This window comes from Zootoca vivipara, chromosome 2 (genome assembly GCF_965207765.1).
Source record: "Zootoca vivipara chromosome 2, rZooViv2.hap1.1, whole genome shotgun sequence".
NCBI classification, from domain to species: domain Eukaryota; kingdom Metazoa; phylum Chordata; class Lepidosauria; order Squamata; family Lacertidae; genus Zootoca; species Zootoca vivipara.
Window position 1 is genome coordinate 114,595,981 of NC_142584.1, and position 13,172 is coordinate 114,609,152.

Below are 13,172 nucleotides of genomic sequence, written 5' to 3' on the forward strand. Positions count from 1 at the left end.
GTCAAGCTTAATGTGTAAAAACAGTGCATGGGAAAGAATATGAGACATTGTACTACCTTTGTAAACCAAGAAAATCATTAATAATAATAATAATAAAACTAAGGTCTGTAGGTTGCCTTTTCTGTTGGAAAAGTATCCCTCAGCATGAGGATCTGGTTGAGGAAACCTGATGTAAATAATCTGCAAAAATAAAAAATAAATCTAATGGCAAGCTTGTGGGGTGCCGAGACAGAGAAGAGACTCCTAGTCCCAGATCTCTTCTTCTTCCCCACACCTTTGTCTTCTTTTTCTTTTTTATATAATTTGTATTTGGTTTTACAAATGTTGCAAAAATTTACGCTGGTTCCTATGAACCCGGAGAATCGGATCCTGACCCAGGGAGAGCCCGAGGTTCCTGGCAAGCAGGCACGATGATTGCCGCTAGCCGCTGTAAGGCCAGAGACCAAACCAGGGCTGTCAAAAGCAAAGCACCATTTATTGAAAGGCAATAAAAACTGTTGCAACAGGGTTCCTCGCTCACGCAGCAGCACGGAGTGAAGAACCCAGAACAAAAGGAGCATTGGACTTTTATAGAAAAAGCTTTCCATGTTACACAGTTGTGGAGGAAAAGGCGGGAAGCAGGTGGGGAGGGAGCAATCAAACATGTACAAAAGGATTAACAGTCCTTGATAGATGAAACAAAAGGTGCCAAGTTGTTGCGATAGTCCAGTTGATGCTTATATATATTCCTTTATTGTTTCAGGCAACTCGGGTGGAGATGCGGCAGACGTCAGCGATATCAAAATCTAAATAAAGTTGTTTTTTCTTCCTTGAACTTGTGTATTAGTGTCGTCTGTCCCCGGCCAGCTAGGTGGCAGTGTGGCATAGGGAATGTTGAGGTGGGAAGGGCAGATGGTAAAAGTTCATAGAATATACAGGAGTTCATAAAACATATACTGATCCACGGAATATACAAAAGTTAATAGAAATGAAGCTTGCAGTAACGTTTTGTCTAGTGGATACAATATTGATTGAAAGGTATCAAAGAGTTACATTTCAGGTATGGATGTGGAATCTCTATATACCAACATCCCACACAATGACGGTTTACAAGCCATAAGGAACACCATTTCAGATAAAACCACAGCGGACTTTGCTACCAAACTCTGCCACTTTGTCCTTACCCACAACCACTTCAAATTTGGTGATGACCTGTTCCTCCAGATCAGCGGCACAGCCATGGGTACCCGCATGGCCCCACAGTATGCCAACATCTTCATGGCAGATTTAGAACAACGTTTCCTTAACTCCTACCCACTCAAACCTCTCCTGTACCTGCGATACATTGACGATATTTTTATTATCTGGACACATGGACAACAGACCCTGGAAACCTTCCACCAGACATTCAATGACTTTCACCCCACCATCAACCTAACAATGAACCAATCTATGCAAGAAATACATTTTTTGGACACTACTATAAAAATACAGGATGGACATATAGACACCACCTTATACAGAAAACCAACTGACCGACAAACATATCTACATGCTTCTAGCTACCATCCCAAACATACCAAACAATCCATCGTATACAGCCAGGCCTTACGTTACAACCGCATCTGTTCCAACTCTACAGAGAATCTCACCTAAGAGATCTACAGCAAACCTTTTTAGAACTAAAATATCCACCTGATGAAGTTAAACAACAGATCAACAGAGCCAGACAGATACCTAGAGAGAACCTGCTGCAAGACAGACCCAAAAAAGAAAATAACAGAACACCACTAGTCATAACATACAGCTCCCAAGCTAAAACAGTACAACGCATCATCAGAGATCTACAGCCTCTCCTGGACAATGACCGCTCCCTTTCTCAAGCTCTGGGAGGAAGACCTTTCATTGCCTACAGACAGCCACCCAATCTTAAACAACTCCTCACCCACAATAATACAACCACCAGACTTAACATGGACACTGGTACCAGAGCCTGCAATAAACCCAGATGCCAACTTTGCTGCCACATACACCCAGACAACACCATTACTGGCCCCAACAACATCCAACATACCATCTCAGGACTATTTAATTGCTCATCCTCTAACATTGTGTATGCCATCAAATGCCAACAGTGCCCTTCAGCTCTCTATATTGGACAAACAGGCCAAACCCTACGCCAAAGGATAAATGGACATAAATCTGACATCAGGAACCAGAAGACAGAAAAACCAGTAGGAGAACACTTCAATCTCCCAGGACATTCTATACAAGATCTCAAAGTAGCTGTCTTACTACAAAAGAATTTCAGAAATAGACTGGAAAGAGAAGTTGCTGAATTGCAACTTATCACCAAGCTCAAAACCATGGAGGGACCTGGTTTGAACAGAGATATCGGATTCTTATCTCATTATACATGATAAGCGATCTTCAGCCATCTCATCCCTTGCTTTTTCATGCAAAACCATTTGCAGTCGTTTGCGGTCATCAACAGCTATCAGTCAGTCAATCACCCATTTCCACCACCCTTCTGAGTGATCCCCCCTCCCCATCCCCACCCCTCCCCACCCCTTCTCTACATAAGTGCCTGGAAACTTCCATTTCACTGTATCTGAAGAAGTGTGCATGCACACGAAAGCTCATACCAAAATAAAAACTTAGTTGGTCTTTAAGGTGCTACTGAAGGAATTTTTTCTATTTTACTTCGATCCAGACCAACACGGCTACCTACCTGTATTTCAGGTGTTGTTCTGGGAAGGAGTTATACAATTATTGTAGCGGGAAAGAGGGAATAGAGCAGATACATTATAATAGCAACTTCGTATTGACGCTTTCAAGAAACGTTTTGACAGTTTGGGGTGGTTCCGGTTTCCGCCTGCAGGAATGGCGGACCTGTTTTCCATCTCTCTGACCTTCGTAAGGAATTTGGCGGTTGCTAGGGGAGTAAATGGCAACCCCCTACCCTCTCCGGGGGTTACGGAGAGGGGCCGCTGGCCCGCGATGCCCCCAGACCCACTCCGACTGTTTTTGGAGTGGGGGGAGCTTGGGCTGAGCACTTACGACGGCCAGGACTCCCGGACGCTAATCTGCATGGCGGGGATTTCCATGGTTAAAGAAGATAATTAGGCTTAAATCTATGGACATACTTCAGAAGGAGGGGAAGAAGCGCTGTTTACTGCTGAGAATTTTATGCTGCTGAGCGAGAGGAGTCAAAGAATGTACGGCATCTGGAAGAAGGATTGATGGGGACGGAGCGATAAGGGAAGCAAGTTTTTATTTTTTCTTCATATTGTTGCCTCGTATCTTCCCGGACGCGATGTCCTGGCTTGTTTGGAGTGAAAGAGAAGCAAAAGACTGTGTGAGTTGAACTTTATATGTTGTTACTGAGCATATTTCTTAAAGATGTGAAGTTGCCGATGAGAAAAGCCCCCCCCTAGTCAGACGGAAGGAGTTCTGGACGCGTTCGGAGGATTTATGAGCTGTGACGCACTTTAAATTGGAGCAGCGACCTGAAGCTAAGTTCAGCTATAGGGCAAGGAGATCCATTAATTTACCAAGAGTTCATGGTTGGATGTTTGGGTCTCCTGCCTGAAAAAGCTGTAAATTCTATAAAGATAAATAAATCGTAAATCTTCATGGCTATGAGAGAAAATGAAAGTGATTTGAGCCTTTTAAGATGGCGCTGCTACTCCGTCGCAACAGGGAGCTCCACTAAGAAGATTTATGGGGAGGCTGGACTGATTAACTCACACAGGAGAAAGAACATCTGTGAAACTTCGTTTGACATTTATCTCAGCAGCTGGAACAATCGGATGAAAGTGGAAAACATCTAGGTGACTGTAAGGGGAAGATTTGGAATATTATGAGCTTGGAGGACGATTTGAACTTTAGAAATAAGACGGCAGTGGACAGTTGCGAGGAATTCCCAATTTCTTGAAGCATGGGAACCCAAAAATAAATTATTTAGATGATTTGGCATAACATTCGGTTTGATTGATATATATATGTGTATAATTTGAAATATTGAATGTGATATAATTGGTTTTAATTGGAAAATTAATAAAAATATTTTAAAAAAAAAAAAGAAACGTTTTGACAGTTTGTAACAGGTTTACAAAATATAACGAAATCTTAGCCTAGAAGAGCGCATGGAGGAAAAGCTTTGGCAATACAGTATAAAACAATTAGTCCTTTCAACTGACATAGTTTATTGAAACAGGATCGGTTGTGTTTTCCTGGAATCGATAATCTCTCTTTCCTGGGAGGGGGACGGAGACGCTTCGTCAGCAGATAGAAAAGGGGTTTTGTGTAACGAACGTGATAGCTGTTATCCTAGACATCCTGGCTTGGTTTTTGTTATGTGTGTTCTTTCTAGGGGGTTGATGACAGGGTTTATGATAATCAGGTTATGCTGACTAGGGTGGGGAGCATCCTGGGGCAAGTCTGGGTCATGAAGGGATTATTCCTTCCCTTGGTTCAGGGCAGTTTCCCCTTTGACCTGATTCCTGATGTCAGGTAAAATATGGCTCCTGTATGGGCAAGGAAGTGTGTCCCCTCTCTGTTCATTTCTGGACCCCTTAAACATGAATTATGTACCCCCATTCCTATTTCACAAATATAAAGTTATAACAATCCAAATTACATTGTTGCTGTTGCTGTTGCTGTTGCTGTTGCTGTTGCTGTTGTTATTTATACTCCGCCCATCTGGCTGGGCTTCCCCAGCCACTCTGGGCGGCTTCCAACAAAATATTTAAAATACAACAAAACATCAAATATTAAAATCTCCCCTAAACAGGGCTGCCTTCAGATGTCTTCTAAAAGTCAGAGAGATATCCATATTTAGAGATTTCTCCAAATCTCTGGACTTCCCACCTTCCCCTCCATGGGTCCTATTGTACACCCTCTCACCTGCAGATTATTTCATAATCCATATTTAGTTTCTCCCCATATTGTCCATAATATCCGCTACATTGCCAGTGTTGTAGTCTTCCTTTTTTCTTTCCAGCTTTGCAGGCAGTCAGGGGTTAAAGTGACAGAGGTGAGAGGCCTAGAGAGGCTTGGAGGAAAGCACACCACACACAAACACACACAGAGAGAGATTTAATAAATACTATCTGAAGGAAGCTGCTGGCGGAGTGTAAATACCGGTGCCCTTTCCTGTTCTGCCCTTGGGCGGAGCTGCCCCCCCCCCGGACCCTGGTTCTGACCCAGAGGACTAGCTGCTTGCAGGAGGGGCAGCCGAATTGAAAGGCAGGGGCAGATCTCAAAGGAACGGTGAGTTAAATGTAAAAGTTAAATGATGTTGTTCAGCTCTTGCAAGCAAAAAGTGGGTCTTAGGGGGCCCCATGCCCTTGCCCTACTGCATGCTCTACTTGCTCCCAGTGAGTTTAGGAACGGGGCAGAGGCCGCTTTAGGCTGAGCATCTGAAACACACCCACTCCACCCTCATGATTCTCAAAGAATTATGGGCACTGTAGTCTCTTAAAAGCGACATGGGTGGCGCTGTGGGTTAAACCACAGAGCCTAGGGCTTGACGATCAAAAGGTTGGCAGTTCGAATCCCCATGACAGGGTGAGCTCCCGTTGTTCGGTCCCAGCTCCTGCCAACCTAGCAGTTCGAATAATAATAATTATTATTATTATTATTATTTATACCCCGCCCATCTGGCTGGGTTTCCCCAGCCACTCTGGGCGGCTTCCAACAGAAAATTAAAACACAGTAATCTATTAAACATTAAAAGCCTCCCTGAACAGGGCTGCCTTCAGACATTCGAAAGCATGTCAAGTGCAAGTAGATAAATAGGTACTGCTCCAGCGGGATGGAACGTAAACGGCGTTTCCGTGCGCTGCTGTAGTTCGCCAAAAGCGCCGTATTCATGCTGGCCACATGACCCGGAAGCTGTACGTATGCCGGCTCCTTCAGCCAATAAAGCGAGATGAGCGCCGCAACCCCAGAGTCTGTCCGCAACTGGACCTAACGGTCAGGGGTCCCTTTACCTTTAGTCTCTTAAAAGTTGCTTGGAAGTTGGGACTATGCAGGGGGTAAACTCCAGAATTCCTTGAGGGAAAGAAGGCGCTCTAAAGGTAGAGAGCATGACCTGTCTGTCTCGAGAGGCAATGGAGTGCGCCTCTGGGGGTGAAGTCAAACCACTGTGTTGGCAGCGCCAAAGTGATCTCTCTCTTTAAAAGAAATTTATTTATTTGGTTTTTCAAATTAAATTTTCACAGAGATATATCAAACATAAATAATAAAAACAAGATTCCTAGACTTCCACCCTCCCCTTTGTGGGTCCTATTGTTAATCATTTCCTCCCACATCTTTTATGATACTCCAGATCCTTTGCCTCTTCCATTATGTCCAGAATTCAACCTTAAACTACAAGTGATATTCCAATCCTACTAACAATCTTAACTGTTTACAATGGTTTTTAAGGTAAATTATAAATTTCCCCCATTCCTTATTAAAATTTTGGTCTTCCTGATTTCTGACTCTTCCGGTCATTTTAGCCATTTCCGCATAGTCCATTAACTTCTCTGGAGGCAGCACCAAAGTGATCTCATTGGGGCGCAAGCCTGGGCAGCATGTTTGGAGGTCCTGGGCTGCCCAGATGACAATACCCCCCTCCTTGTCTCACTGATGGGGTACAAAGGAAAGCAGAGCAAGGCGTTTGGCACCAATGCTAACCTCGCTCAGAGTAAGGCCACTGAACTCAGTAGACACGAGTAGCTTCAGTTCACCAATCTCAATGGCTCTACTCTGAACATGGAACGTAAGAGCCTGCTGGATCATGCCTATGGCCCATCTAGTCCAGTATTCTGTTCTTACAGTGGCCAAACAGACGTTTGTTGGGAACCCACAAGCAGGACCTGAGCACAACAGGCCTCTCCCCTCTTAAGGTTTCCAACAACTGGTGTTTAGGAGCATCTCTGCTTCCAAAGCAGAAGTCAGCATGGAAGGTAGTTTGCTCGCCTTTGTTAGAGGTTGTTAAATGGAGGCTGGATGGCCGCCTATCAGGGAGGTTGTTGCAGTGGATTTCCTGCACTAGCGGGCTTATGGCAGTTGTTCTCCATCTGTGGTTGTTTTATGATGGAATATTTCATCTGTCCAGCCTCTGATATATACACATAGCTGTCAACTTTTCCCTTTTCTCGCGAGGAATCCTATTCGAAATTTCCCTTTAAAAAGGGGGAAAGTTGACAGCTATGTATATATATATTTCCAGTATTTTACCCCTGTAATAAACTCCAAGAGTTTTGGCTGAATATCAGCCAATAAAATAATATCGGTCTCTGTGAACATTCTGTGACATCATTGCAACCTAGCCAATGAGCAGGGGAGGGCAGGGGAGGGAACAGCAAGGATGACCTTCAGGTTACTGTTTCAGGATCTGCACTTGTCCTTTGAGAAGCTGCCCTGCATTTCAACCTAAGTTCCTTTTGGATCTCCGCAAGAGCAGAGAACCCCACGCAAGAAAGTCATGCAAGAGGACCATGAGGAGACCACCATTCTGGATCCCCAACAGTGTGTCTTTCACGCTGAAAGAGGTATGCAACAAAGCAAAACATCAATAAGTGCTGTGCTGCAGCAGGCCAAAGGCCTGTCTCAGGCAGGGGGGGGGGAGAGAGTTCTAACCAGAGGAAAAGGGAACCCTCCATAGGCCACTTGGGCAGGAGGGCGGGGCCACCCACCTGTCAATCACCTCACATCATACTACACCGGGTCATTGAGAGCTATTTGTTGGTTTGCTTATTTCATAAAATCCATACACCACTTGACTGAAAAACCAGCCAACCCTCAAATCTGTTTACAAAAAGAATGAAATAATAAAATTATCCGTTAAAAACAATTATTTAAAAAGGACAAGCTAAAAACCAGATTAAAATGCATGCCAACATTCCACATGTCTGGGCATAAATGTTTCTAGCAGGTGCTAGAAGGGTATTTTAGTTATTTACTCAAGAGTTCAGGGTGGGCCTGGCAAGGAAGAGGCAGTGGTGGCCACCAAATTGAAAGACTTTAAAAGAATATTAGGGTATTGATGGCTGCTAACCAAGTTGACTACCGGTATGTTCTCTCCCTTATTATTACCGTATTGGCCTGAATATAAGCTGCATTTTTTTCCAAATTCTGACTGTGAAAAGTTAAAGTGTGGCTTATATTCGGAACTGAGCACCAGCGCCAGCTTGGGGAGTGGGGCACCAAACGCCAGCCACCCCCCCCCACCCCCCGTCCACCATTCAGGGTGGTAGTGCTGGGAGGCGGGCCGCACCCACAAATAAGCCTTGAATTTTAAAGGTGCGGCTTATTTGCGAGTGCGGCTTATACCGTAGTCTGGCCAATACAGTGTTATTATTTATTGAGTTGATATACTATACCCGGATGTCTCTGAAGATCAGGAGACATAGTCCAGTCTTGTAATGGAAAGTCTGCATGGAGCTCTGGAGTCCCAGAAGGTCCCAGATTACAATCCCTGGCATCTCCAGGTAGGACTAGGATAGAGTTTAGGGCTGTTTCTTAAGTCCGTAAGAGCAGGAAGCAGATTTCGGCCAAAGTTTAGGAGCTGTTAAACCAGGGGTCAGCAAACTTTTTCAGCCGGGGGCCGGTCCACTGTCCCTCAGACCTTGTGGGGGGGCCGGCCTATATTTTGAAGGGGGAAAAAATGAACGAATTCCTATACCCCACAAATAACCCAGAGATGCATTTTAAATAAAAGCACACATTCTCATGTAAAAACATGCTGATTCCCGGACCGTCCGCAGGCGGGATTTAGAAGGTGATTGGGCTGCATCCGACCCCCAGGCCTTAGTTTGGGGACCCCTGTGTTAAACCATGAGAAGTGGCTTACTTGGAAGGTTTGGGGCAACAAAATCAAATATAAATTGATTAGTGTTATTATCCGAATATGTATGTAGATGTTAATAGCCTACTAAATTCTGTATTGCTGTTGTTTAGTCGTTTAGTCGTGTCCGACTCTTCGTGACCCCCGTATAAGCTCATTCCAAATGTTATATTTATCCAAACAAACTCTATATGTAAGCAATCTGTTCACAAGTTGCGAGTGTTATCATGTTGCCAATCCATCGATTTAAGGGTATCATATCTTTAGTCTTTAGGCCAGCACTTACTCCCCAAACGTAGTAAGTATAGAACAATGTAGAAACCTACATTTCAGGGAGCCATTGCCCTTGCCATATCTCCAACACAGAGCTATCTTAGCTAGTCCTTTTTTGTGCAACCGGTGGCCTCCAGTGCCCCTTTGTGGCACCTCGTTTGTCAAAGGTCTCGGAAGTCTAACGTTTCGGCTTTCGAACGCCAAGAAAACCAGAAGTAACTGCTTCAATTTTTAACAAAATAAAAAAATTCCTTCCAGCAGCACCTTAAAGACCAACTAAGTTTTTATTTTGGTATGAGCTTTCGTGTGCATGCACACTTCTTCAGATACACTGAAATAGAAGTCCCCAGACGCTTATATGTAGAGAAAGGGTGGGGAGGGGTATCACTCAGAAGGGTGGTGGAAATGGGTGATTGACTGATAGCTGTCTGTTCAAACCGGGTCTTTCCATGGTTTTAAGCTTGGTGATAAGTTGCAATTCAGCAACTTCTCTTTCCAGTCTATTTCTGAAATTCTTTTGTAGTAAGACAGCTACTTTGAGATCTTGTATAGAATGTCCTGGGAGATTGAAGTGTTCTCCTATTGGTTTCTCTGTCTTGTAATTCCTGATGTCAGATTTATGTCCATTTATCATTTGGTGTAGGGTTTGGCCTGGTTGTCCAAAATAGAGAGCTGAAGGGCACCCTTCACCAAAGGATAAATGGGGGACTTCTATTTCAGTGTATCTGAAGAAGTGTGCATGCACACAAAAGCTCATACCAAAATAAAAACCTTAGTTGGTCTTTAAGGTGCTGCTGGAAGGAATGTTTTTATTTTGTTTTGACTACGTCAGACCAACACCTGCTTTGATTTTTGAACGCTTTTTGGAGGTCGAATGTGCCACACGGCTTCCGTATTGAGTTTTCCCTAAGTAAATTCTTCTGGAAATACATGCTTCGGTTTTGGAATGTTTCGGAAGTTGAACGGTCTTCCGGAACGGATTACGTTCGAAAACCGAGGTACCACTGTATCACAAAGAACAAATTGAGCACCATCACAGTTCTCTCCTTCTTCCAGCAGGCAGTGACACTCTCAGCAAGCGGAAGGCACAGACGTTTCCCACGGAGCGTCCCACAGGATTGGAGGACCCCACATTTGTAAGGGGCGAAGAGAGCCCTCCCCAGGGCGTTATGGAAGGAGTGGTTTTTCATCCTCACCAGGGACTGGAGACACAGCAGAGAAGCTGCCCTTCAGAGGGAGAAAGAAATTCTGTTCCCTTCTGGGGCGGCTACGAAGGGCTTGGTGGATCTACAGTACAACAGAGAACCCCCCCAGGAGAGATCCAAGAGGGCAGCGAAGGCCACAGTTGGAGGCCAGACTTTGTGATCAGCAGGAGGGGCTGTAAGAAACGGGACAAGCCGTACAAATGCTCCGAGTGCGGGAAGAGCTTCAGCGTGAGCTCTGACATTATCCGCCACCAGAGAATCCACACGGGGGAGAAGCCGTACAAATGCCTGACCTGCGGGAAAGGCTTCAACCAGAATTCCCACCTGACGGCGCACCAGAGAACCCACACAGGGGAGAAGCCGTACAAGTGCTGGGAGTGCGGGAAAAGCTTCAGCCTGAGCTCAGACTTCACCAGGCACCAGAGGATCCACACGGGGGCCAAGCCGTACAAATGCTGCGAGTGCGGGAAGGGCTTCATCCAGAAGTCGCACTACATCACGCACACGAGGAGCCACACGGGCGAGAACCCGTTCCAGTGCCCCGAGTGCGGGAGAGGCTTCACCTCCAGCACGCTGCTCATCAGACATCAGAGAATCCACACGGGCGAGAAGCCGTTCAAGTGCTCCTACTGCGAGAAGAGGTTCTGCGCCAGCTCGAACCTTGTGACCCACATGCGGACGCACACCGGGGAGAAGCCGTTCCCGTGCCGCGAGTGCGGGAAGAGCTTCAGCCAGAAATCCACGCTGATCGCTCACGAGAGGACGCACACGGGCGAGAAGCCCTACAGGTGCTGGTGCGGGAAAATGTTCAGCAAGAGCTCGGACCTCCTGGCACACGAGAGGACCCACACGGGGGAGAAGCCTTACGTCTGCCCAAGCTGCGGGAAGAACTTCCGGATGAGCTCGCACCTCGTGAGGCACCAGCGCACCCACACCGGGGAGAAGCCGTACAAATGCTCCGAGTGCGGGAGGAGCTTCAGCGCCAGCTCGCACCTTATCAGACATCAGAAAATCCACCTGGAAGCCAACTGACAAACAACGGAACGCAGGCGTGCAGCAGGGACAAAATCCCACCGCTGACACAAGACAAGGTGCAATTTCTCAGATGCTGGGCTTCTTGAAACCAGCAGGACTTACTTCTAAGTTAATGTGTTTTGGATTGCTTTACACTGAGGTATCGTCCCTCATTTTAGGTCTGGGCTGGTGTCAATAAGATGCGGCAGTTACATGAAGCATGGGAAGAGTGTCAGTCAGGAATCTGCCCTGATTGTGCACAAGGGAGAGGCAAAATGATGTTGTGCTCCAGCCCCCAACCCATAAGCACTATTCTGTAACTGGTTGGCCTCTTCCAGAAATGGTAGCAGAGCCATTCTCAAATAGCTCGTCTGAGCACTTACTTCCCTGCTGAGCATTTACTTCTTACTTACCTTCTGCTGGCACTCAAAATCAGTCCCCTTGCCTCAAGGGAGGGCCGTAGCTCAGTGACAGAGCATCTGCTTTGAATGCAGAAGGTGGGAAAGACTCTCTCCCCGAAACCCTGGAGAGTCGGTGCCAGTCTGTGCTGACAACATTGAGCTAGATGGACTCTCCTTCCTTGGAGGTTTTTTAAGCAGAGGTTGGATGGAGCACTGCAACCCCATAGTCAACTTTGTTTTTTTTTTAGTTGAGATTCCTGCAGGGGGTTGGACTAGATGACCCCTGGGGTTCCCTTCCAACAGTTCTGTGATTGTAATGGTCTCGACTCAGTATGTTCCTCATAGCAAGACCACCTCTATTCTTAAGCCTCTTGGAGAAGGCAAGACTTTTTGACAGTGTTCACATTTCGAGCATCTGTTGTATTTTCTTTCTTGGGCAAAGGAAAATGGAATCGACCCTGCCAAAAGCAGGATTTAACCCCCTGCCCCATCAAGGGGATTGAATGTTGCTGGGTAGGCTGCACTCACCAGTTCCCTGCAGGGAACCCCAAGAATGAACAAGGAGGGTTAAATCCTGCTGTTTTAATGGACTCCTCCACCTTCAACAGGAGGGCAGAAACTGCCCAATGACCTATCACCTGGAACCATGATTGTATCAAATGATTGACAAGTGGGTGGTCCTACCTACCTGTCAAACTTGGGGGGGGGGGTGTTAGGAGAAATATCAGGCCTGCAGTCCCTCACTTGCTACTGTCAGGAATGCAGTTGGGTTAGTGCCCCCTGCCCCAGGTAAGGTCTGCGGTGGACAAGGTATCTCATCAATGCAATATTTTAAATAATTGAAGAGTGCATAGGGGTTTTTGTTGAGGGTCAAGCTTGAAGTCCACCCTGAAGCAGTCAGAGATGAGCCTCAAGTGTGTGTGGTCAGATGATGGGTGTCCTTGGGGGGGGGGGGATATCCTGAGCCCAGTTTTCTCTCCCCATCTCCCGCCAGTATGAAATCAAGCAAGATTATTTGTGGATACATTACTTGTTCTTCTTTTTTGGGGAAGTTACTGTTACAAAATTCTTTCTCCCCACCCCCCCTCTAAAAACACAAATATACACATGCAAATATTTGTTTTCCCCTCTGCATCGCACGCTAACAAGACGGAATAATCAAGTTACATATTAGTAAGTCTCTGCTTGGCGCTCTGTAACTTTCCATTTGCCTGTCGGTATTGACAACGGTGCTATTAAATAATTGAAGGCAATCTAGTTTGCAGTGCAGCCAATTCCTTTGTGGGTTAATGGGCAGCCGTTGTAAGATTTGGGTTGTAGGGAAAAGGATGGAGAATAAGAATAATTATTATTATCTGTCTGTCTGTCTGTCTGTCTGTCTGTCTGTCTGTCTGTCTATGTATGTATGTGTGTGTGTGTGTCTGTCTGTCTGTCTGTCTGTCTGTCTGTCTTTATGGGTCC

General features: G+C 45.8%; 1 protein-coding gene across 2 annotated transcripts; it reads left to right on the forward strand.

Annotated features, from left to right (window-relative positions):
- The first annotated feature begins 5,059 nt into the window (after window positions 1–5,059).
- Window positions 5,060–12,968, forward strand: LOC118081315 (uncharacterized). 2 transcript variants are annotated; one of them, XM_035107783.3, is made up of 3 exons: window positions 5,060–5,253; window positions 7,364–7,523; window positions 10,151–12,968. In XM_035107783.3, exons 2-3 carry the CDS (start codon window positions 7,457–7,459, stop codon window positions 11,326–11,328), a joined length of 1,245 nt encoding a protein of 414 aa, XP_034963674.1. In that variant the 5' UTR covers window positions 5,060–5,253; window positions 7,364–7,456; the 3' UTR covers window positions 11,329–12,968. The 2 variants fall into 2 exon arrangements, with proteins under 2 accessions (XP_034963674.1, XP_034963673.1); XM_035107782.3 differs by having other exon boundaries at window positions 5,063–5,253; window positions 10,148–12,968.
- The last annotated feature ends 204 nt before the right edge of the window (window positions 12,969–13,172 follow it).

Bases quoted from the DNA above. Each gene is read 5' to 3' on its own strand.
- LOC118081315 (XM_035107782.3), top strand. From the start codon at position 7,457: ATGCAAGAGGACCATGAGGAGACCACCATTCTGGATCCCCAACAGTGT. The intron at 7,524-10,147 runs GTATGCAACAAA...TCCTTCTTCCAG, and splicing joins TGTCTTTCACGCTGAAAGAG to CAGGCAGTGACACTCTCAGC.